This window comes from Haemorhous mexicanus, chromosome 1, assembly GCF_027477595.1.
Source record: "Haemorhous mexicanus isolate bHaeMex1 chromosome 1, bHaeMex1.pri, whole genome shotgun sequence".
Taxonomy (NCBI): Eukaryota; Metazoa; Chordata; class Aves; order Passeriformes; family Fringillidae; genus Haemorhous; species Haemorhous mexicanus.
Genome location: NC_082341.1, coordinates 30,482,498 through 30,503,047, shown reverse-complemented (window position 1 = coordinate 30,503,047; position 20,550 = coordinate 30,482,498). Strand labels below are relative to the sequence as shown.

At 35.7% G+C, this 20,550-nt stretch overlaps 1 protein-coding gene across 1 annotated transcript in view; it reads right to left on the bottom strand.

The window, feature by feature from the left end:
- LOC132326349 (histone deacetylase 5-like) overlaps positions 1 to 20,550 on the bottom strand; it is a 113,933-nt gene that overhangs the window by 87,015 nt on the left and 6,368 nt on the right. Inside the window, exons 2-5 of the mRNA XM_059844382.1 lie at positions 14,909 to 14,964; positions 14,579 to 14,666; positions 10,139 to 10,258; positions 9,717 to 9,814 (exon numbers count right to left, since the gene is read on the bottom strand). Coding sequence (XP_059700365.1) covers positions 9,717 to 9,814; positions 10,139 to 10,258; positions 14,579 to 14,666; positions 14,909 to 14,964 — 362 coding nt within the window. The remainder of the gene's footprint in view (positions 1 to 9,716; positions 9,815 to 10,138; positions 10,259 to 14,578; positions 14,667 to 14,908; positions 14,965 to 20,550) is intronic.

Here is a 20,550-nt window from a genome sequence, read left to right as displayed (position 1 = left end):
ACAGAGACTCTACTGCCTCCCTGGGCAAATTATTCCAATGCCAAACCACTCATTAAGTGATTTTTTTTCCTCCCTAATCTCTAATCTGAACCTCCACTGGTGCAATTTAAGGACAAATCCAATCCTAAAGCACTGGGATTTTTCACTTAAAATTTTCTAGCTTCCTAGAAGTGATGTCCTCACCAAAAGGTTAGACATGAACATTGTCACAAAAGGGATTGAAACACAAACACTTAGTTGTTTTCTTGGAAACTTCCAATTGTTTTGGTTTTGTTCCAGTGTAGAAGAAAAGTCACATGTCATAACCACGGACAGTTGCTGCTTACTGGAAGTGCTGTCTTTAGTCATCTCTTCTTTAGTAATGCACCCCCTGAACAGGAGGGACACAGCACCAGAGTCCTGTCAACTTACTGACAGTGAGAAAAAGAACCAAATAAGCTGCATCATCCCTTCAGCTCTCTTCCTTCTATCTTCTGATAAGCATGTACAGTCCTACATGCATGACAGAGGAGAAATGCATCCCAAACATAGCTATTTTACACCTGGTTTATCCTGCACTGCAATTTGTTTGCTTTCATTTTCCTTTTTCTTTTCCTTTTTTTTTTTTTTAATAAATTAACAATCTTGGTAACTTTATTTTAACAGCTGATATAAATATGACTGAAAGGCTTGTGGTAGGTAAGCATATGAATCAGCTCATAAGATCCTTTAAAAGCTTACTTTGTTTCAAGGCATAGCAACTCATGAAACTGCTTGTATATAATCTTAAAGATTTGACTGCTTAATTAGGTAAAATGTAGTCACAGTATTTGAGATAAAATCCTGCCACATTTACTCCATGAAAAGCCTCTGATTTCGCAGTCTTTTAACAATTATTTTTGTGAGAAGCTACTATTTTGTGTAAGTAACAGCTCTGTATCTTGGCTATGAATTATGGTGCTGTGTACAACTGAGGTCTGCATAAACTAATTACACTAATGATCAATTGCCTTCTAAATCATAACCTTACTACATGTGATCACAGGACAAAGACCCTCTTTGCCTGAATGAAAATATACACAATGGTAAGTCACTCTACAACTAAGCATTTTTCTTCTACTGCTTGTAAAATTAATGTCTCAGAGCTTGAAGTCTGATGGATTCCCTCACACTGGGTAATGACTTACTATCCAAGAAGCTGCACTGATTTAATGGATTACTGATGGCCCAAGTAGTACTGCTAATACCACATAATGAAGAGTCATAGACCTCCCTGAACTTATTCATTAGACATCTATTTTTGAGACATTTATGTTTTCATAGTTTCAAACATCTCTCCACAGGACTAAAGGCTGACTTCAAAAAGTAATGAAATACTTGGAGTTAGGGCTCCAACAATATCCAGTAACAAGAATCCTCATAAGATCTTGCAGCACTGAGCACAGTGCTATTAAGCATGTCACAATTTTTTAATCTGACTCTTGCCAGATTTTTCTATTTTTCTTTAGAATTTCTGCAGCTTTATTTTCTAGAATATTTTTTCAATGAAAAATGCTTGTTCCTTTTGTATAATTATTATATAGTTAAAGTGTAACACAGACACACAAAATTATTGGGATAAAAAATAGATCTCCAAGGAATTATTTGTGCAAAAGCATGAGAACATCTATAAGCACAGACATGCCCTGGAGGTACTCACACAAACTAACACTGAGACACAGGTGTGTGAGCACACCAACCTCACAATACTTCTTTGCAATCCTGCTTAGATTTGAAAGCAGCAAAATAAAAACTCCCATTTCTTTGTCTTCTTTAAGTATTAAAAGAAGAATAGTGGAGATCTCATTAGCTAAGCTAGCTAAAGAAAGCATGAATAAGAACTGTGTAGCCGAAAGGCCTCTGTTTCTGCTGTTCTTGAAACAACACTTCTGTCTGATTCTGGATAATGGGCTTTTAATAAAAATATCCACCAAAGGAAAACAATTAAACAATACATAAAGCACCAGGGTGCAATCTAGTGGTTCTGTTACAGTCTGGAGCTGTTCCAGCAGAGAACATGTGGATATTTTTTACAGGCTGCAGTGTAGTTCTCAAAAGTTATTATAAAGCAACAAAATTTAAATTGGCACTGGACATCTATACAATCACTCAGCGTTGCTTTAGGACTTTTAATTCTGATCTGAAATTTATCTTCATGTAAAGACCACAGATATTTTGATTTTTAGAGTAAAAGTATCATCTCCACTCTTATTGTTGTTTAATTTCTTCCAGGATGTTTTTGGTGATATTTCTCAACTTTTCCATCAAATTATTTGACAATATGGCAATTCTTTATCTGTAAACCTCTATTCTTTCATCTTTCTGGCTTAACAAAAAATTGGAAAATGGTTATATTGGAAAAGAGTTCAGATACCTTCCAGTACTTTGAAACTACAGACCAGGTATGGCTTGGAGTTTTAATCAAATAGTTTTTTAACCTGAAGCACATAAACCTGACACATGCCATATTTTATTATCCTTTCTCCTCCACCCCCTACTCTGCCATGTCAATAAAAGAAACTGTGCATCTGTAGAAAAGTAAGCCAACACTAATTAATTTCTGTAATGAACGGTTTCACTTTTGTAGTTCCAGTGAATTAAAGGAGCACCACATACAGTTTTAAAAATCCCAGTACAGTAAAGGTGAAAATTTAGGGTATTCAGTCAGAAGAAGTTAGATTTTCCAAATAAAAGTAAAGTAGGAAGAACAAGAGGTTGCAGGTTATAAACACTGTTGCCAGTTTTAGTTTTATGGTGAACTTTGAAGTATAACAAAATGCTGAAAAGCTGTTTATACCACTGTTTCAAATGCTTTTAACTCTGCTTCTCCATTTCCTAACGACTCAATATTCAAAACATTTGTCAAGAAAAGAAAAAAACATTAAAATTTACCATTGTTACAAAACCATTACCACACTCAAAAAAGAATTCTAAAATCACAAATCATCAGGACTATTGAATGTTTACATATGAAACTTATACTCAAAGCAGATTTAAAAATTATTCCAAGACTTCTACCTTCTTCAAACTTCTTCAAAAGAAACAGCTCAGGCACTCCTAAGTTATCTTTCTATAGCTGATGGTACATCTTTATTTGAATTCTCCTAAGACATTTTCTATGACAGAAGGGAAAAGAGAAATATCTCTGGTTGAAATGAGCATCTTTTAAAGAAGTGACAAAATCAGAAATTAAAAAATGATTGAAACTCTAACTTATACCTGCAGAATGCTATGGGGTGTCTGGAAGCAAACCATATACATTCATTCAGAAACCATTGTTGAGATTTCCTAGAGCTTCCATGACTGTGTTCTGTTCAGCCACATTTTTCTTCCTAAATGCATTGCCTTTGACAATGCAGAAGGACTGTGGGCAACAAGCAGTCTCAATAATGTCCACCTGCATTTGGGTAATCATCATCTGCCAGTCATACACTACTCAGAGATTCTGCCTTCCTCTATATACAGTAAAATGCTGAATGTATTTCTGCCAACAATTAGACAAGAGAAATAACTATAGTTGAGATAACTTTTAGCTGTTATTACAAAGCAATATATTGAGAAATAAATTATTAGTTTCCATTAGTAAACATAAGGATGGCATTTGGCTAATTCTGAGGCTATTGTGAAAGAAGTTCACTGATAACACATTAGGTTAAAGTCCTGAAGATGTTACTGGAGTTTACTTCTCCTTCTTTTATTGATATACCCAAGTAGCTAACTTGAGTTTTTTTAATTCCTCCCATGTTTTTTGTCTTTTTATCTCTTTGAAGAGATATCAAACATCATCAAACATTTGAAACAGAAACTTAATATTATTGTAGTTTTTAGACCTCATCTAGTATAATACAGCCTCAGCAGCAGCCTCTGGAAATTACAGTCATAAAAGGAATACCATCAAATTATGGGTAGTAAGAATAATTTTTTAAAAGAACTTTATACTCAAAATCTATTGGTGGAATTCATTAAACATCACAATACAGCACTGTACTATGATTCACTTTCAATAGTTAGGTACAGCTAGGAAAAAATGCTGATTTTTGTCTTCTACATTATTTTGTTATGTTTATCAGAAACCAAGGTTTCTACTAAGAGAGTTACAGAACATTGCAGAGCAGTGATGCCAAAGACAGCCATAATAATATTCAAAATCATATAAATCGGTGGTTCGCCCTCATGTGGTGTATTTAGCTCATTTCCAGAAAATAGCCAAGCCTCAGCAATGAGCAATTAAAGTGATTTGGCAACTGGATACATTTCTAAGTGAAGAGAGATTGAAAAAGACCAGAAATACTGTCTTTTGAGAGAAGAAAAATAGGAAAGGACATTACACAGATCATACAAATGTATTTAAAATAATAAATGTGGATAGGGAAGAATGTGAATTTCATCTACACATGTAATTCATAAACAAATGGACATTTAATGAAAGTGGAAGACTAGTGATTTGAGCTAAAACAAATAATTTTTGTTTTTCAGACACACACACTTAAAACCATGAAATTCAATACCAACAGGATAAATGAAACTTCTAAAAGATATCTCAAATTCCTTAGTCAACAAGAAAGTTTTAAAAGTAAAATTTATAGGAAAATTAAATTAATAAATAAAATACATGCTAATATACTTCTGTTAAAAAACAGAAGGCCTATATAGCAATATAGTGTTCTTAGCATTTATGAGTTAAATTCTAACGTAAATAGTAAAGAAAAACTACAGTCAATATCTATGCTGAAACAGAGTTAACAAAGACAATATATATGAAAACATCAAAAGTACTTTTACAGAGTTTTTAATTTGAAATATCAACATTAAATGTCATGAGATCTGGTAATGCAAAACTATGGAAAAAACCAAATTGTATACATCAATGCAATATTTCAAATGAACCTAATTTTGCCCTGTATGGCCACAAGATGACAAGGAATATTTTTGTTAATATTTTTGAGCACAGACTAGAATACAGCCAGTTATAAACATACTGATTTTCTCCCAAAACAACCACTAAAGACTGCAAGACAGGACGAAGATTTTCTGCACATCTTTGTTTTCTTTCATTTTTACATTTTAACACATTTTTAATTCAACATTTTTAATTTCAACCCCTATTTAATTTTGAACTCTGTTTAAAATTATATTTTGGGGTAATTACAAATGTATTTTAAATTAAATCATGGATATAGCTCATCCTTAACTCTGCCTTATTGCCACCTATTTCTTTTGAATTTGCTCCCATTCTTAAATTAAAATCCCACATATGACTGCTAAACAATAATATTATCATGAGCTATTGCTAATCATTACAAGGATCACACACACATACATGTTTCATTTTATGTAAGCTTTTATGGCCAGGTTCATTAATATGCTGTGGCTGTTTCATGCTACTCTGGAGTAGTGCAAAGCAGCCAGAGCATACTGGCTGGATCAGCTAAATTTACAACTGCTTTGTTGAATAAAAGCAGTGCAAAGCAGTTGGAAGGCACTGCCCAATTTCCTTCTGTCTTTTGCTTGTCCTTCACTCTTGTGAGCACTCTTATTTGTTTGCACCACCTCCTGCATCTTCTGTGTTGCATCCTACAGAAACACATCTCCCCCGTCCCCTGCAACTTCCAAGTACACACAGAGACATATGTGCATGTACAGCACAGACCTGAGTCTCTTTTTGCTGCCTGCTTTACTGAGCACATCTGGTGCAATGTGGAGCTTATGAAAATAATTATTTGAACATTACTAGTCAACCATTGCTCTTTTTTTTTTTTTCTAGAACTGTTGGCAGAAGAGAGTGGATTACATCCTCATAAACTCGAGTGTAAAATCATCCTCCTAGAAAACAGCCACCATATCCTTTGGCTTTCAAAGAGATTAAAGCAAATTTAACCTGAATAGGTGAAGTAAATGATGAAACAAATTCTCTAGAGGGATACTTCAGAGCTTAAAAATAATGGAAAAGAGCTGTGCATTTTTGTTATCTTAGGAGAAAAGAAGAGATGCCTGTCCTTTAGAAAACTGTCATTATTTCAAGGATATTTTTGTAGCTAGGCCAGTTCCTTAACTATGGTAAACATCAAACAACACTCTTCTGGCAAAATAAAATGGCATAGTGATTTGATTACTGCAATTATTTTCCATTCTACAGAAAGTTCTCTATCCTACATTTTCTACCACTTCCGTGTAGTTAACACATGCAAACTTATTTTCTTAGTAGAAATAAGAAAGAAAACATCTTTTATAAATGAATGAGCAGTCTTCATCTTCAAATTGGCTACAGCCACTTCAATTTGATTTTGCAAAAGAAAGAGTTAGTTCAAAAATATAATAAACTTTTCATGTAGTGCTGAAATCAAAATGGCAGACACAAACCAGCACCCTAATTTTTCCTGTTTCCCACTACAGTCCCAGTGCAGCCACTCACTCAGCATGCCTTTGAAGTGATTACTCTGTGCTCAAATTTTTCTGCATTTTCACACATGAAAATTGCTTTTTCCTGAAGAAATGAAAATATTTTGTCAAACAGTTTGGATGAAGACTGAGGTGGAATATTATTCAGTCCTAAAAAGATTTACATAAAATAGATTTATCTAGTTATTTATGCAATGGGAAATAATTAGTATTCTGCTACCTGCATGTACATAGTTATGTGTGTAAATGCTTCTAAAAATATATTCTGATAACTGATATCAAATACATCCTCATATAAAATACCTGGTTATGAGCTGAAACCTAGAGACAGAAAAAAAAAGCCTTGGTCTCTTTTTCTAGGGACACTATCATTTAGAAGGATCTCGGCTGTGAAATTGGACAGTCAATCAAGTAATAACAAGCTACCTAGTGTCAAGGCTGATGACACTTCAAATATGTGCTGGGCACAATTCTAGGATGAAATTAGGGCCCTGCTGGTGAGAAAGTGAAAGCTATGTGCACTAGCTGGAGAGTTTTAGATTATTTTAATGCAAATTTCTCAGTTCCTGAGAACTCAAAGGATTAGGCTCTGGAAGCCTTGGAGTAGGAAGCCTTGGCTTCTCTCCAAACAGGCTACACCCATCTGCAAACTTACTCACACCTTGGTTACACTGGAGAGGACCTTCACCAGACCTTCCTCTCCTGCCTTCACTAGGGAATGAATACTGCCCAACCTCTCTGTCTATAGGAAGGCATATAGAGAAAATATCTCCATTTTTACCCTATTTTTCTCTTAAGATTGAAGATGTTCAAAATTTGCCCCACAACTTAGTTTGGACCTTCTCTGTAAGTCTGTCTATAAAAGCATGTAATCTAATATAAAAAACCAAATCATGTTTTTCTATCTCTGAAATTTATTTATTTTCTTAAAGACTGACTCGTTGTAGACAGAAACTCCAGAACAACAGCTGATTTGTTCAGAGAGCATGGCAACTCTTCTACTGATTTTCTGGACTTTTCTGGACTGTTGCCAGTCTCACAATTCTGTTCTTTACAAACTAAAAACTTAGGCTACATCATGTGTGATGTTTTGGATAATAATCAAGGATAGATTCTGGCCCATGGATAAAGTGTCTCTTTACTAGGAGCTGTAAATTTACCTACCATGCAGAACAAATCTACAGAAACAGCTATCTGGTCTGTCCTAAGTAATTCACAAATTTTTGTATCCACCCTTCTAAGTTGCATGCTGTTTATTTCAATGATCCCCATTCAAAACTGTCATACCAGTCATACTAAATCCATGTCAGCAAGACCTACAGAGGGCACAAAGCCTGTGATCAGGTCAAAAGGGGCTGAGAGTGTAGGGAAACATTTCCTGTTGCGGCTTGGAGAAAAACATTCACATTCATTACAACATTAATCACAAAGTTAAATGGATGCATTTAAAATAGCAACATTAAATTTTTCATCATCAGCAATTTTTTCAAAAAGGAGATTTTACACTTAAATTTGAATTTATTTCCCTTAAAAAAATATAATTAAGTTTATGTCTGCATATGCTTAGTCAGAGCATAGGAAGTTGCACAAATTTTATTTTCCTGAATAGTCCTGCTTTGCTTAGGAACAGAGACTGAAAATCCCTCTAACTCTGAAGCAGAGCGATAGGCATAGCAGCAATACTAGCTGCTCCAAACAATTTATTAGTGTGCCTTAAAATAGAACTGTGAAGTACATATTTGTAAATGCACTATTAAGCCCAGGTATTTTTCATCAGGATGGCAGGGGTACCAATTATGGTTACAGTCTCAGCATGTGAGTCTTCTGTTGAATAAACTGGGACCACCATTCTCTGCATCGTTTGATGGCCACATTACCTATATCATGAGTGGGATGGTTTGGATCCAAACCAAGAATGCTGGGGTGGAAATACCAGATATATGAGTATCAGACACTAATACCAGTGATTTGAACCATTCAGTTCCTTGACTTATGTAAAAATCTCATGGAAGCATAGGAAATATCTTGGAAAGAGCTTGAGGCACTACTGAGTGTAGAAAATTTGGAGCCTGACACCATTTGTTTAGACTCTTTTTAGTTACAGACAAATACAAATAAAATTAAAACTTTTTCCACAACAGTGGGATACTGTGAATGTGTAAGGCTATTTCTCCAACCAGGGCTTAGACTCTGATTTCAGGTGTGTTGTTTATTAGAAACTCTGCATATTATTTCATGAGCTGCACAGAAGTTCTTTGGAAAAAAACCAAAAAACACACACACAAAAACTCCAACAAACAAAACAAGAGTTTAATGGGTTTTTGTTGTGTATTTTCTATGGAGTACAGTCAAAAACTGTATATGGTAATTGCACTACTTCAAACTAAATGTCTTGAAAGACATTAGAGATATACATTGGTTTTCTCATTGCCTTTCTTGCATTTAATTCTTTTTTAAGTGAAACTCCTTTTCAGAGGTGTAGCATTTGCCCAAATTTGAAAGATGAGTCCTCCACCTTCCCTAAACTTCACTAAACACTTCCACTGGATTGTTTTACAGTGAAAGGAAATGGTGTACCTAAGACAGGACACTGAAACTCTAAAAGATAGTGTTTTGGACTGTTCTTATCTCCTCTGGTCCCATGAAAATAAGACTTAATAGATAATGAAGAATCACCTATGAAGGAATAAAATTTCGTTTATGAATGAGCTATGTAGACTATTCAAAGAGTGAGCAAGGAGAAATACAGCATGCAACATTTCCTATCATTCTTATTGCAGTATATCAAAATTATTTATTTTGATTTAATAACACTTTACTGCAATTTTTAGAAAAAAACCTAATGGTCAGATCTGTGAGCATCATAATGAGTCTTTTAAGTGAATGAAGAACACTGGATTTAGACAATACTTCATATTGCTTTTTTGTCTGCTCTACTGGCACGTAACTGTGATAAATGTGAATGTGAGAAGTAATTTTCTTCTGCCTAGTATAAATATTTACATTTAAATTTTATAGGTAGAGAAGTAAGCAAGCTCAAAGTAAATTTACTGGTATGGCATAATATTGAAAACACAAGTGACCAATTAAATAATTAGAAATTTTTTTGTTGATTCTGCATGGATGATCACAACTATTAAATGACCCGTTTTTAAATTTACTTAAGTGTCATATACAGGGATTTCAGGATTAATTTATTTTCACCAGGGATTATTTTCCTGACTTTCAATATAACACTAGCTCTTATTCATGTGCTTTTGTTCTACAAACAGTTTTCAAGACTCTTAAATGGTACCAACCTGAATGCTGTGAGATACTCAACATCACCCATAGGAGGATCCAAGCCACCTGTCCAAGCAATATTTATGTTATAGCCTTCACCAGGGCCACTTCCAACCTGAAAAAAAGAAATAAAATGCCAAAAAGAGAGAAAAAAAAGGAAAAATGAGGAGGAAAAGAGAGAGAGAAGGGGGAGAACAAAAAATGTCTCAAACGTGCATTAGAAACAAACATCAAACAACATGTCAGATCAGCCTTGTTTGACAAGGACTGCTCTGGGTTATGCACTTGTTCTCCACTAGTCCCCTGCTCCCAGTAGACAATTTGGTAATCTGGTGTAATTTAAAGAACCAGAGAAGGACAAGAAAATTAGGGGTAATCATGCAATGCAATTACCTGAAAGATACAAATAAAAATGGGGCTCTAAAGAAATAAACCTAACCTCATTTGGGGCTCCACTGCCGGGGAAGAAGTTGCCTTCATCATAGCGATGGAGGGAAACATACAGGATGCTGGGGTCAGCATAAAAAGCCTGCTGTGTACCGTTGCCATGGTGAACATCCTAAAGGAGAAAGAAAACAGATGACAAATGTAATAATGTCCAACTCAGTGTAGAGAGCTCAGTTCTGCTTTCTTTTACACCCCCCTCCTTCTCTCTCTCTCTCAGTTTCTCTCCCTCTCCCTTGCCCTCCTTTTGTCTTTCCCTTTCCCCCTCCCTTCACCACCCCATACTTCCTGAACTTTCAGGCAAATTACTCTTTAATGCACTCATTTTTTAAACTGGCTTCTAAAAATCAGGAAACCATAGCGAGCGTGCCCTGGAGACTCCAGATGAGCAGTCATTGAGAAATCCCAGTCCTTTTGTACAATTAGATATTTATACACCGGCTCTTTGTACTCCTTGCCTCAGTGATGGAATCTAGCATCCTGTTTTATGGAGGAATTTTATGACTTATTAACTGCCAACAGTTCATAACCCCTCAGGCTTAATTAACTAGCCTCATTGGCCTCTGAAGAAAGACTAATGTTTAAACTACAAACTAGTATTTTGCAGAAGGATCTATGGTTTACAGAGCTTTTTCACAATTCTTGACAGAACACTAAACATAAGAGTATTCATTGATTTGCCAAGTTCCACTATTGAGGTCAAAGGCTCTGCGACCAGCTGAGTAAATTGGCTTTCTTGAAACATTCAGTTCTGTTCAGTCCCTCAGCAGTTAGATCCACATCAAAAGAGATGCCAGATGCAGAAAGGACTTCATACTTCATTTTTGCAAAATCATGACGGCAACAGTTGAAGACATAGGAATATGATCTCATTAGCTATTAAATCATCTGGCAGATAGGATGGTGCCTTCCACAATCAAGGAGTGACCTTGGTCAGTCTCCATATTTCAAACATTGTATAATGACAGTGAATAAAATTCTGTCTTTAAATAAAAGGCTGACAAAGAAATGCTGACAGTATATCTATAAAACAAAGGCTGATGATGCAGATATTTCCTCTATTTTTAGTTTGTTTTCACAGTTCACTACTATTCTATGTGGTTAGACACACAAGAATTTTACAAGTGAAAATGGAAAATCCACTTGCCTTTCAGTAAAAGTTAAAAAAAATATTTCTTCAATGACATTTCTAAGAAGCTGAAAAGTTACAGATATTTTTTATTTTCCTCCTTTAAGCCACCCCTTTGAAATTTCTCGTTTAGAGAATTAAGGGGGACAGACAAAGTATGCTGAATGGCAACACTGTCACTGTCACCCAGTCTGTATTTATTTTACAAATGTTATGAAGTCTAAATACAATTTAGTGTCCATGAAACAGCAGTCATATTCTCCTCTCTACGCCTACTCCAGGAGGGCTCAAGCTGTACCTCAAGGTGTGCACTGCCAATAGCACAGCAAGCACTGAACATTGCTTGTCCTCCTTGCCAGCTGAAGCAGTCCATGAGTTTCATCCACATTGTTCAGAACTCTCTACATTCATTGAGTCCTACTTGTACTGCATTGTGCTTGACTTGGACCTCCTCTGGGACCTCTGTAGGGTAGTATTTTAAGAGTTTCTTTTCTATGTTGAAAGTGCTTGAAACAACATGAGGATAGAGTTTCAGCCCAACTGTGACTTAATACCAAGGTTAAATGTAACACATGAGACATGCAAAGGAGAACACACCGGCTGTTGAAGATTTCGAGGCAGCCAGTCTAGTGTTAGATGGTTCTGACTGGCAAATGAAGTAAAAGCTGGCATGCAGACTAATCCCAGAATCCCATTCAGTCTTCAGCTGTGACAGTTAATTGGTTTACTCCAAACCAGACTCAAATCCTACTAGCATAAATGCAAGTATGGATGATCCTCAAATGAGGATTTCAACAACCTGACAAGCTATGCTGGGCACATAGATATGTCTGCAGGGACACAGTAGAACTTCACTTTGTTATTTTAATTAGTCTTTCTTTTCCATACATATTTGGAGCTTTAGATATATTCTTTCTGTAACAGTTTCCAAAACAGAAGGAAAAATGTTAAAGGGGCATAAAGATATTTTTTTCCCTATTACTTTATTATTCAAATCTCAAGCTAGCTGTCTTGCTTAAACTTTGGTTCCACTAAGAGCTCTTTTTTGAAGAGCAGTTAACGTCTCTGATTAGACAAAAGAATGTGTTCTTCAAGACTGTTGATGTTAGCATGAGGGAAATGAGTTCATATTCTGCCCTTAGTAGATCAAATGAATTCAGGGTATATAAGTCAGTTCAAAACCAGAGATTTATGCAAATGGTGGAATGAGGAAAAAATAGTATAAGACAGGTCTTTCATTTTACTGTATAAATAGATTAAATAGATGAAGGGAAGATTAACATTTAAAAAGTTAAGAATTTATATATGAAGACATCTAGCAGCTATGAAGACTACACTTTGTAACTAGACTACACTTTAGTGTGTGGGATTGGATATTGCTTTTTAATATTTATATTGTAGTAACATGTATAGCTGCCAACTTGCATGAGGTCCTGCTGTGCTAGTCACTATCAAAATATAATCTTAAAGGTTAATTTCAAGTCTAACATCTGTAATTCCATTCTTTCCTTCAGATGGCCCAAACTCTGTTGGTGGGAATAAAGATGTCACTATTAACTTGTTCATTCATTCAGTTTGGCCTGTGATTTATCCATGGTTTGCATGCATAAGAACTTTTCCACATGAATTTTTGTACATCATTGCTCTGACCATGGAGCAGACTAGGGACTGGACTGCAACTGCTCCAGGAATGAAGTCATCTGTGTCAGCCATACATTTCTTCCTTTTCACCCGCTGAGTTATTCTGGTCAATGGGACAGTTGCAGAAAGGCTGAAAATTCCCTATCTACTTTCCTGGGTAAAGACAGACAGCTTCACAGGTAATCATTTACACAGGTAATGATTTGCACATTTAACCTTGCCTTGAAATACTGAAGCTGAATTTCTAAGTGCTTATTGGCTAAGTATATCAAAGGGAAGTGTTTTGGGTTTTTTCCCAACAAGGCAAATATAACATTTTCAGGCAAAAAGACTTAAAAACATTCACAGACTTTGGGTAGGCTTTTCCAAATAAAAAATGAGAATAAACAGAGAGTTCACTTTTGACCAGAATTTACAGCAATGAACTGAAAGATTCAAGTCAGCAAACAGACATAACATACAGTAGAAGTGAACTTTTCAGAAATAATATTTTCTGGCAGTTTACAATTATGTTTCTAAATGACAGCAGAACAATCTGAGAAATATTTCAAAAACATTCTAAGAATATTTAATCTACACATATACTTAGTCTGCCACTCATTTTTCACTTACCATTCCTTCTCCCACACTCCCCCCTTCTCTGCTTCTCTTCAACAGTCAGTACGCATATTTAACTGAACAAAAGTGCTAGATGGTAAGGCCATGACTCCACAATAAGATTTAATTATGAGTGCAGATATGAACAAGATTTAGACTATTAAGCTCTGCACTTCAAAAACCCTTTAACATATTTTGTCTTTAAATCTTTTATCACCTGCAAAAATTAATTAAGTGCAGATGTAACAGGTTAGGTTTTGATGCCAGGGTTCATTTCCTGTCTATGCTTTGTCAGACACCCTATTACACCTCGTCATGAACTGTAGGAAAACAAAAATGGTGCTCATAAATCAGCATTCAACTTTCCTTGGGCTGTGCATTGGGCTGATCCTTTGAGTGCAAGGCAGAGCTCCAATTCATTATTCATGAAAATAATATAGCCAACATGCCAAATGTCATCTGCATTTAAATGATCCATTTGTTAAATTTATTAAGTATTGTGTAAAAATGCCTTCTATTAAAATACAAGACTAATCCAATGAAGTGGATTTTTAGTCACATAGGTTCTCCTCAGGGAACCACCAAAACCTGGAATACTTGACTAGAAAACTTCTTGGGGGGAGCGACCTGTTGATTTGTTTAATAATATCAAAGTTATACAAGTCAAATCATTGCAAACTGGGTAAAGTGGTCAAATTTGTTACCAATGCAACAACATTCTTTAGAGAATATCTGACTACTTACAGTTTCTGTTCTGTAGGGAAAAGTAAACTTGGGTTCTGTAGGGTTATTTTAACAGTGGAAGTATCAATTCATTTAAGGACCATAAAAGTTGCCCTGATCTGTGCCTTCTTCTCATTAAATTGCAGTTAACACCATTAAAGTGAAACATAGATGTTTATAGCTTCAGTACTGCCATCCTGGCTTTAATGAGTTCCCAAAATCAGAGGAAATGCACACCTTTATTACTTGTAGGTATTAAAAGCAGGAAAGTCGGACTTATAAATACAAATTCATTATCTTTCATCTAGATGCACTTTGAGTGTGATGCTTGCCAAGAATACATACCAGATCTACAATCAATATCTTGCCTATATTTAGCTTGTCTCTCAAGTATTTGGCAGTAATTGCAATCGAATTAAAAAAGCAGAACCCCCTGTGGAATAGAGAAGAACAGAAATAAGAAAGCAAATCAGTCAGGAAAACAGCTATAAATAATGTTCAGAGCATTTTAAAAAATGCTATATGATCTCTGAGGCCATAAATCTGCTTCTGGGAGTACCTAGAAAGCCTTTTCAGTCATCTGCAAGCAATTACAGTTCTTCAGAGACATGCACAATGCAGGTGATTGCCAGTAACCTTAGTGCTCCAAGATGGGCAATATTCCCTGGTACTTACATGGCTGTTGATTCTTCAGCATGATGGCCTGGGGGCCTTACAACAGCAAAGCCATTCTGTAAGAACAAGATAGGTTTTCAATTATCAGCTTAAAAAAATACTTGACTCAGAGCAAAACAGAGCAGCAGGCAGATGGGATTGAAATCTATTAGAGTTTCTTGAGCACTTTTTCTATGCAATCACCCTTTCATAGTACTGCCAGAAATAATACTGTTAAGAACAGTGGCAAATAAGCTATTTAAATACACACATGTGCATACATACATACACACACGATCTAAAGAGGAGGAAAAAGGCAGGATGAGAAAACCCTGTTATGAATTCTGCTGTTTAGAATTTGTATTTAAAGCAAAGATCATCTAAGATCATGTAATCTTTATTTGCTCTATCATGAGATGCTTCAAAATAGAAGTAGCTTAAGGTATATATTTTCATGATTAGTCATTGTTGAACTTACCTCTGTATAGACTAAATGATAAATTCAGACCCCTCCCCCCCCCCCCCCCCCCCACGTAATTTCCATCAGTAGAAAAAAGATAACAATGAACACCCCATATTTCTGCAAACCATAAATTACACTTGGGAACCTGCCACACTTGCAAGTTAATAGATTCCCTGAAGTCAATATCTAACACACTTTCTGGAACTCTGTACATTTCATAAAGTAGAGCAACTAGGATCAGTGATGACCAAGGAATTTTTTGCCTCTGGAGTCACTGAAGATAAAAGAAAAATGGATTTTCCATCCTTCCAGCGTGGGTATGGTAAAGGGAAAATGTAGAAGTGCTGGCAAGGCAGCTCTATTCAGAAAGTCAGATTATATGTTCAAGAAGCAGTGTCTCATAAGGTTATGTATCATATGAGATTTCTCTTACAACAGTTAGATTCAGGAGCAACAGCACTGCTTCATAGTACCTCCTCTTTATTTCAACTGCCCAAGATAGTCCTTCTATTCAGTTATACATATGCCATCAAACTAAGACAATTACCATATACATAAAAATAAGAAATTATAATCTGTACATGAGATACCTGCCCATGAGATATCTTGTATTTTCACACAGCTTCACACAAACACTACATGTGTATGTATGCCTGCTGACCAATCAAGCATTGTATTCTCAGAGAGGAGGGGACAGGAAGAAAAAGGTTGAAAGGTTGTAATACTTCTGTATTTTATACATCAGTATTAAAGTATTCCAGTTTGCTATACTAAAACTTGATAAATGTAAATGTTTCTCTTACCTGAGAAAAACATAACAATCATTAACTTTCACTCACACTGGTGTAAATGCAGAGGAACACGGCAGTTAACAGTTACACTGGCTCCTGTGAATCTGTTTATTTATAATCATATGAATACATGGTTTGTGTGTACCTGTGGAATTGCCTACCTATGTCGCTTCACTGACATTTATTTATAAACAAATACTACCACGTTGTCATATTTAATTTGCTGCTAGATGTAATCCAAGCAGCCAGCTGCCAAGTTTTGTGGAGCATGGCCAAAGTTCTTTCAGAGTTCAGCAGACTTAAAGTACAATACCAAGGGAGTGCATGTGTAATAGTGGTTCTTCTGGCCACCATTTAAAGCATCTGAGAGATTTGCAACCATGACTTATTTAGCATTGTGTCCAAATTAAAAATACAAACCCAAACAAACAAAATACAACCCAATAATTAAAAGGCACAAAAAACTACGTATGTTAGTATTCATGCAGGCATTCCTGGGGATGAAATATAAATTTCCTATAGATCAAGCACACCAGAAAAAAAAAAGGCATTATGGACTACACTAATTTGCAGAACTAAAGCAGCTTTAGACTCTCAGCAAAAACTGTATTCTCTGTCTTTCCAAAGATTTTTAAACATTTTCTTTTCACACAAAACATGACTTAGAGAAGAATTTGGCAAAGAACTCTTTTGTAGCCTTTATGAAAAAACAAAGTATACTGATGAATGTCGGGATAATGAGCTGAAAAAAGACTCAGCAAAGAGGGTATTACCAGAGAAAGAGCATGATGCCACCTGCATTTTCTTCTTGATATTTTTAGGAATTTGGAAAAAGTCTATGAAAGGCTCACAGCTGCCCCTGCTCAGCTAACAGCTCATTATCATCTAACTTTATCAGTATTCCCAAAAGATCAATATAATTAAGATGATTATCTCTAGGAGGATTTCATGGGGCAATATAGAGACAGAAAATATCAGCACTGCTGTTTTTGACAATATGACAGTTACAGTGTAGGCTTCTCTTCTGTTCCCTTTGACAAGACTCTTTGGAAGCTCTGTTTTATTATATCTAGGTAATTTCTGGAATCAGAGCTTAACTATTACAGTTCCCCACCAGCACAGAGGATATTCACAACAGGGTCATGACCACTTTTTATGAGTATTTACATCACAAAAAGTTCAGTATTCACATGGGAAATTTTCTTATTTTAAAAAATACTGAATATTTTAGGAAATACTGTGCATATGTTACACTGATGATAAAATATAGTTGAAATATACCAAACACTGAAAAGTAGTTACCATACAGAATTATTGGCAACTTTTGTTCAATTGATAAAACACTTAATTTCTCCTACTTTCAAACTCTGCATGAACACAGCATACATTAGTACAATGTAACTTTTTTTTTTTTATTTAGGCAATTTTAAATACCAGACAGTAAGCTCAGTAGACAGTACAACAGTAGACTGAAAAGCAAAAATTTGCTTTAAAGATAGAAAAACTAACACAGAGCAATATGTTGAAAATGAAGCCAACACACATAAATTCAAAGCGTTTTTGTACAGATCCTTATTTATATTAGGATACAGACACCTTTATAAGTAGACAGAACATTAAACTGACTGACAGACATGAACATTAGAAAAACGATTCATGTCTGTGCCATTATGTGGTTACCTTTATTTAAATTTGTGGATTAAGAATAAAGCCTGAATAGAGATATTCTAAAATCTGTGCAGATTTGAACAACAAAGGAAGAGAAGTCTGCCCAGACTCAGTTTACACAGAAGATTGACTGCAGATAAACCTGCTGAGTTGGACCTGTAATGAAAACTAAGAAAAATGTTAGTCTTTTTCCACAGTCAGCTAAGTATACTCCTCTTTCATGACTCTAAATAAGTAGTTGGATGCTTGATTTCCAAAGAACAGAGGTGTACATCCTACTGTGGCCTTCTTGTCTTTGGTGGTCAAGTTAATCCCTTTCTTTAATGTTCTGGGTTACAGTGTTGGTCTACATCAAGCTCGGGTATTTACTGTGCCTCTCCATGAACCTTTCCAAGACAAGTACTCAAGACAATACCATAACATGAGTGGACAATCCAGGGCTTAGAACTGACATTCTGTTGCAGAGTGCCACTGCTGTATGTTTACCTCCATACAGGAGGTAAAACTGCAGATGCAGATGCAGACAATTTTTCTCTAGGGCAATATGTGGTCACTATGGCAAAATGTGAATGATTCTTCCATTCACATGACAGTCTTGAGAATCTTGTTCTGCCTAGATGCCAAGTGAACCAAGAGTCACCTGGACAGGTACTCCAGGTACAGTGAGAAGCCCCACCGAAGAGAAGTGCATAGTAGTTTCAGCCTAGTACTACCCTAGGAAAATCATCTGGCTTTTTGTAGACTTCAAGAAAAGCCAGTACCATGCAAAAAGTAGCAATAAACCACAGCAGGTACTCCAAGGGCACTTATATAAATAGTAGAAGACTCAGGTTCAACTTCTTGAACATGGGGATGAATTTGTAATTTTTTTTTATACACTATTTTGTGTGTTTAGATTATGTGATCCATAAAATAGATATTGACACACATCTTGGCGGTCTAAGTTTTCTAACAATAGGTCTGGAGTCATGGTCTTCCTCAGCTTTTATTCAAACACAAAAAATTGTTAACTAACATTAGAAATTGAAGGTCTTCTTGTATTTTAAGCTGTAAACCCCTATATGAATGAGCAATGACATCTATGTCATCTATTCAAGAGGCAAGAGACACTGAAAAAGCAGAGGCTTTATATGAAAAACCCTTTTACTGTGTGGGCGACCAAGCAATACAACAACTTGCCCAGAAAAGTTGTAAAGTCTCCATTCCTGGAGATATACAAAAGCTATACACCTAGGCAGCTAGCTCTAGGCAGAGAGCAAGGGAGGTGGATAGAATCACCTCCAGAGGTCACTTCCAACCTCACCTGTTCTGTGTATTTTAGATGGAGACTGAGTAACTAACTGGGGGTCTGAATTCCACACTTGAAGCTCAACTTGCTCCTAAGATTAGGTGCTGAAAGTTTTTGATTTCTACTCATCTAAATCCCTTAACCTATCTTGCAGTTAACTCTTAAAACTACCAGTGCTTAAACAAGGCAGTCTTGGACATGCACTTGTTTTTAATGGAAAGGTCCTATTTTTGCTTCAATGTGCACATGTTTCAGAATGAGAATTATACAGAAATGTATAATACATCATTATACAGAAATGTATCAGTTTCTCCTGTCAGAATTTATATTCCCCGAGTCATATATATATATATATATATATATATATATATATATATATATAATATATATATATTCTTATCCTTATAAAATCATATAAAAACCCAATTTCTTTATATTTAAAAGGTGGCCCATACAGCGTAGCTCACAGGCCTAATCCCTAAAGTGGCCTTAGTGCTATCCTTAACTCTGCCATCTCTGGTGTAGCCAAGACCTAAAATAACAAACATCAGGGCTGCTTCAAGTCTTGGCTGCCTTCAAGAATCCACTTGCAACTGCTACCAGGAAGAAGATAACCATATTCTTATCAGTGCCACATGCTGTAACAGAATCCCAAGCTATGCCATCCATCAGGGAGGGTAAGCATGAGAATGAGTGGTGTAAGGCTGAGGGAATCCTTGGGCACCTGTTTGGGACAATTTTACAAGCTACTCATACAGCCAGAGCAGGAGTCAGCACTTGGCCCTGGGGGTCTACGAATGCAGTGAACAAGAACCTGTGATTTAACAGAGCAGTATTAGCAGCATGTAGATTTGCCAAAAAAACAGTAATGGACATGAGGGAATACTATTTTGTCTTGCAGAGGAAGCTAGTAGAGGTCAAGTACACAGAAATGGACATTAAAAACTTAACTTTGAAGGAAACAAAGAGTTCCCTGTCTGCTTTCCTGTAGCACTAAGTGGATAGCATCAGAAAACACACTTGAAAAGCTGGTGCTTGCAGACTAGCTCAGATACAACCATGATGGCCTGTTTAGCCACAACTAGTGTTAACTATATTGGGAAAGAAAGCAGACAAAACTGTTTTAGTACAGAGTGGTCACAGAGGTAAGCCATGCACCACACATATAATTAAAGTTGTCTGATTATATGAAATAATAACAGTCATCCAGCTATAAATATAACCATAATTGCTGGCATAGAGTATCTAAAAGATGGTTTAATACGAAATTTTGCAATTTTTCTAACTTTGTAAAAGCAAAGAATACAAACTACTATCTAAAAGATTTCATTTGTAACTTTGCTTGAAAGCTTTTATCAATCATATCTTTATGATTAAAATAAGTAACATAAGTATTCATTTGTTACTGTTTTTTACACCCATGCATTGTTCAAAATGCTGTGGATGGGTGTGG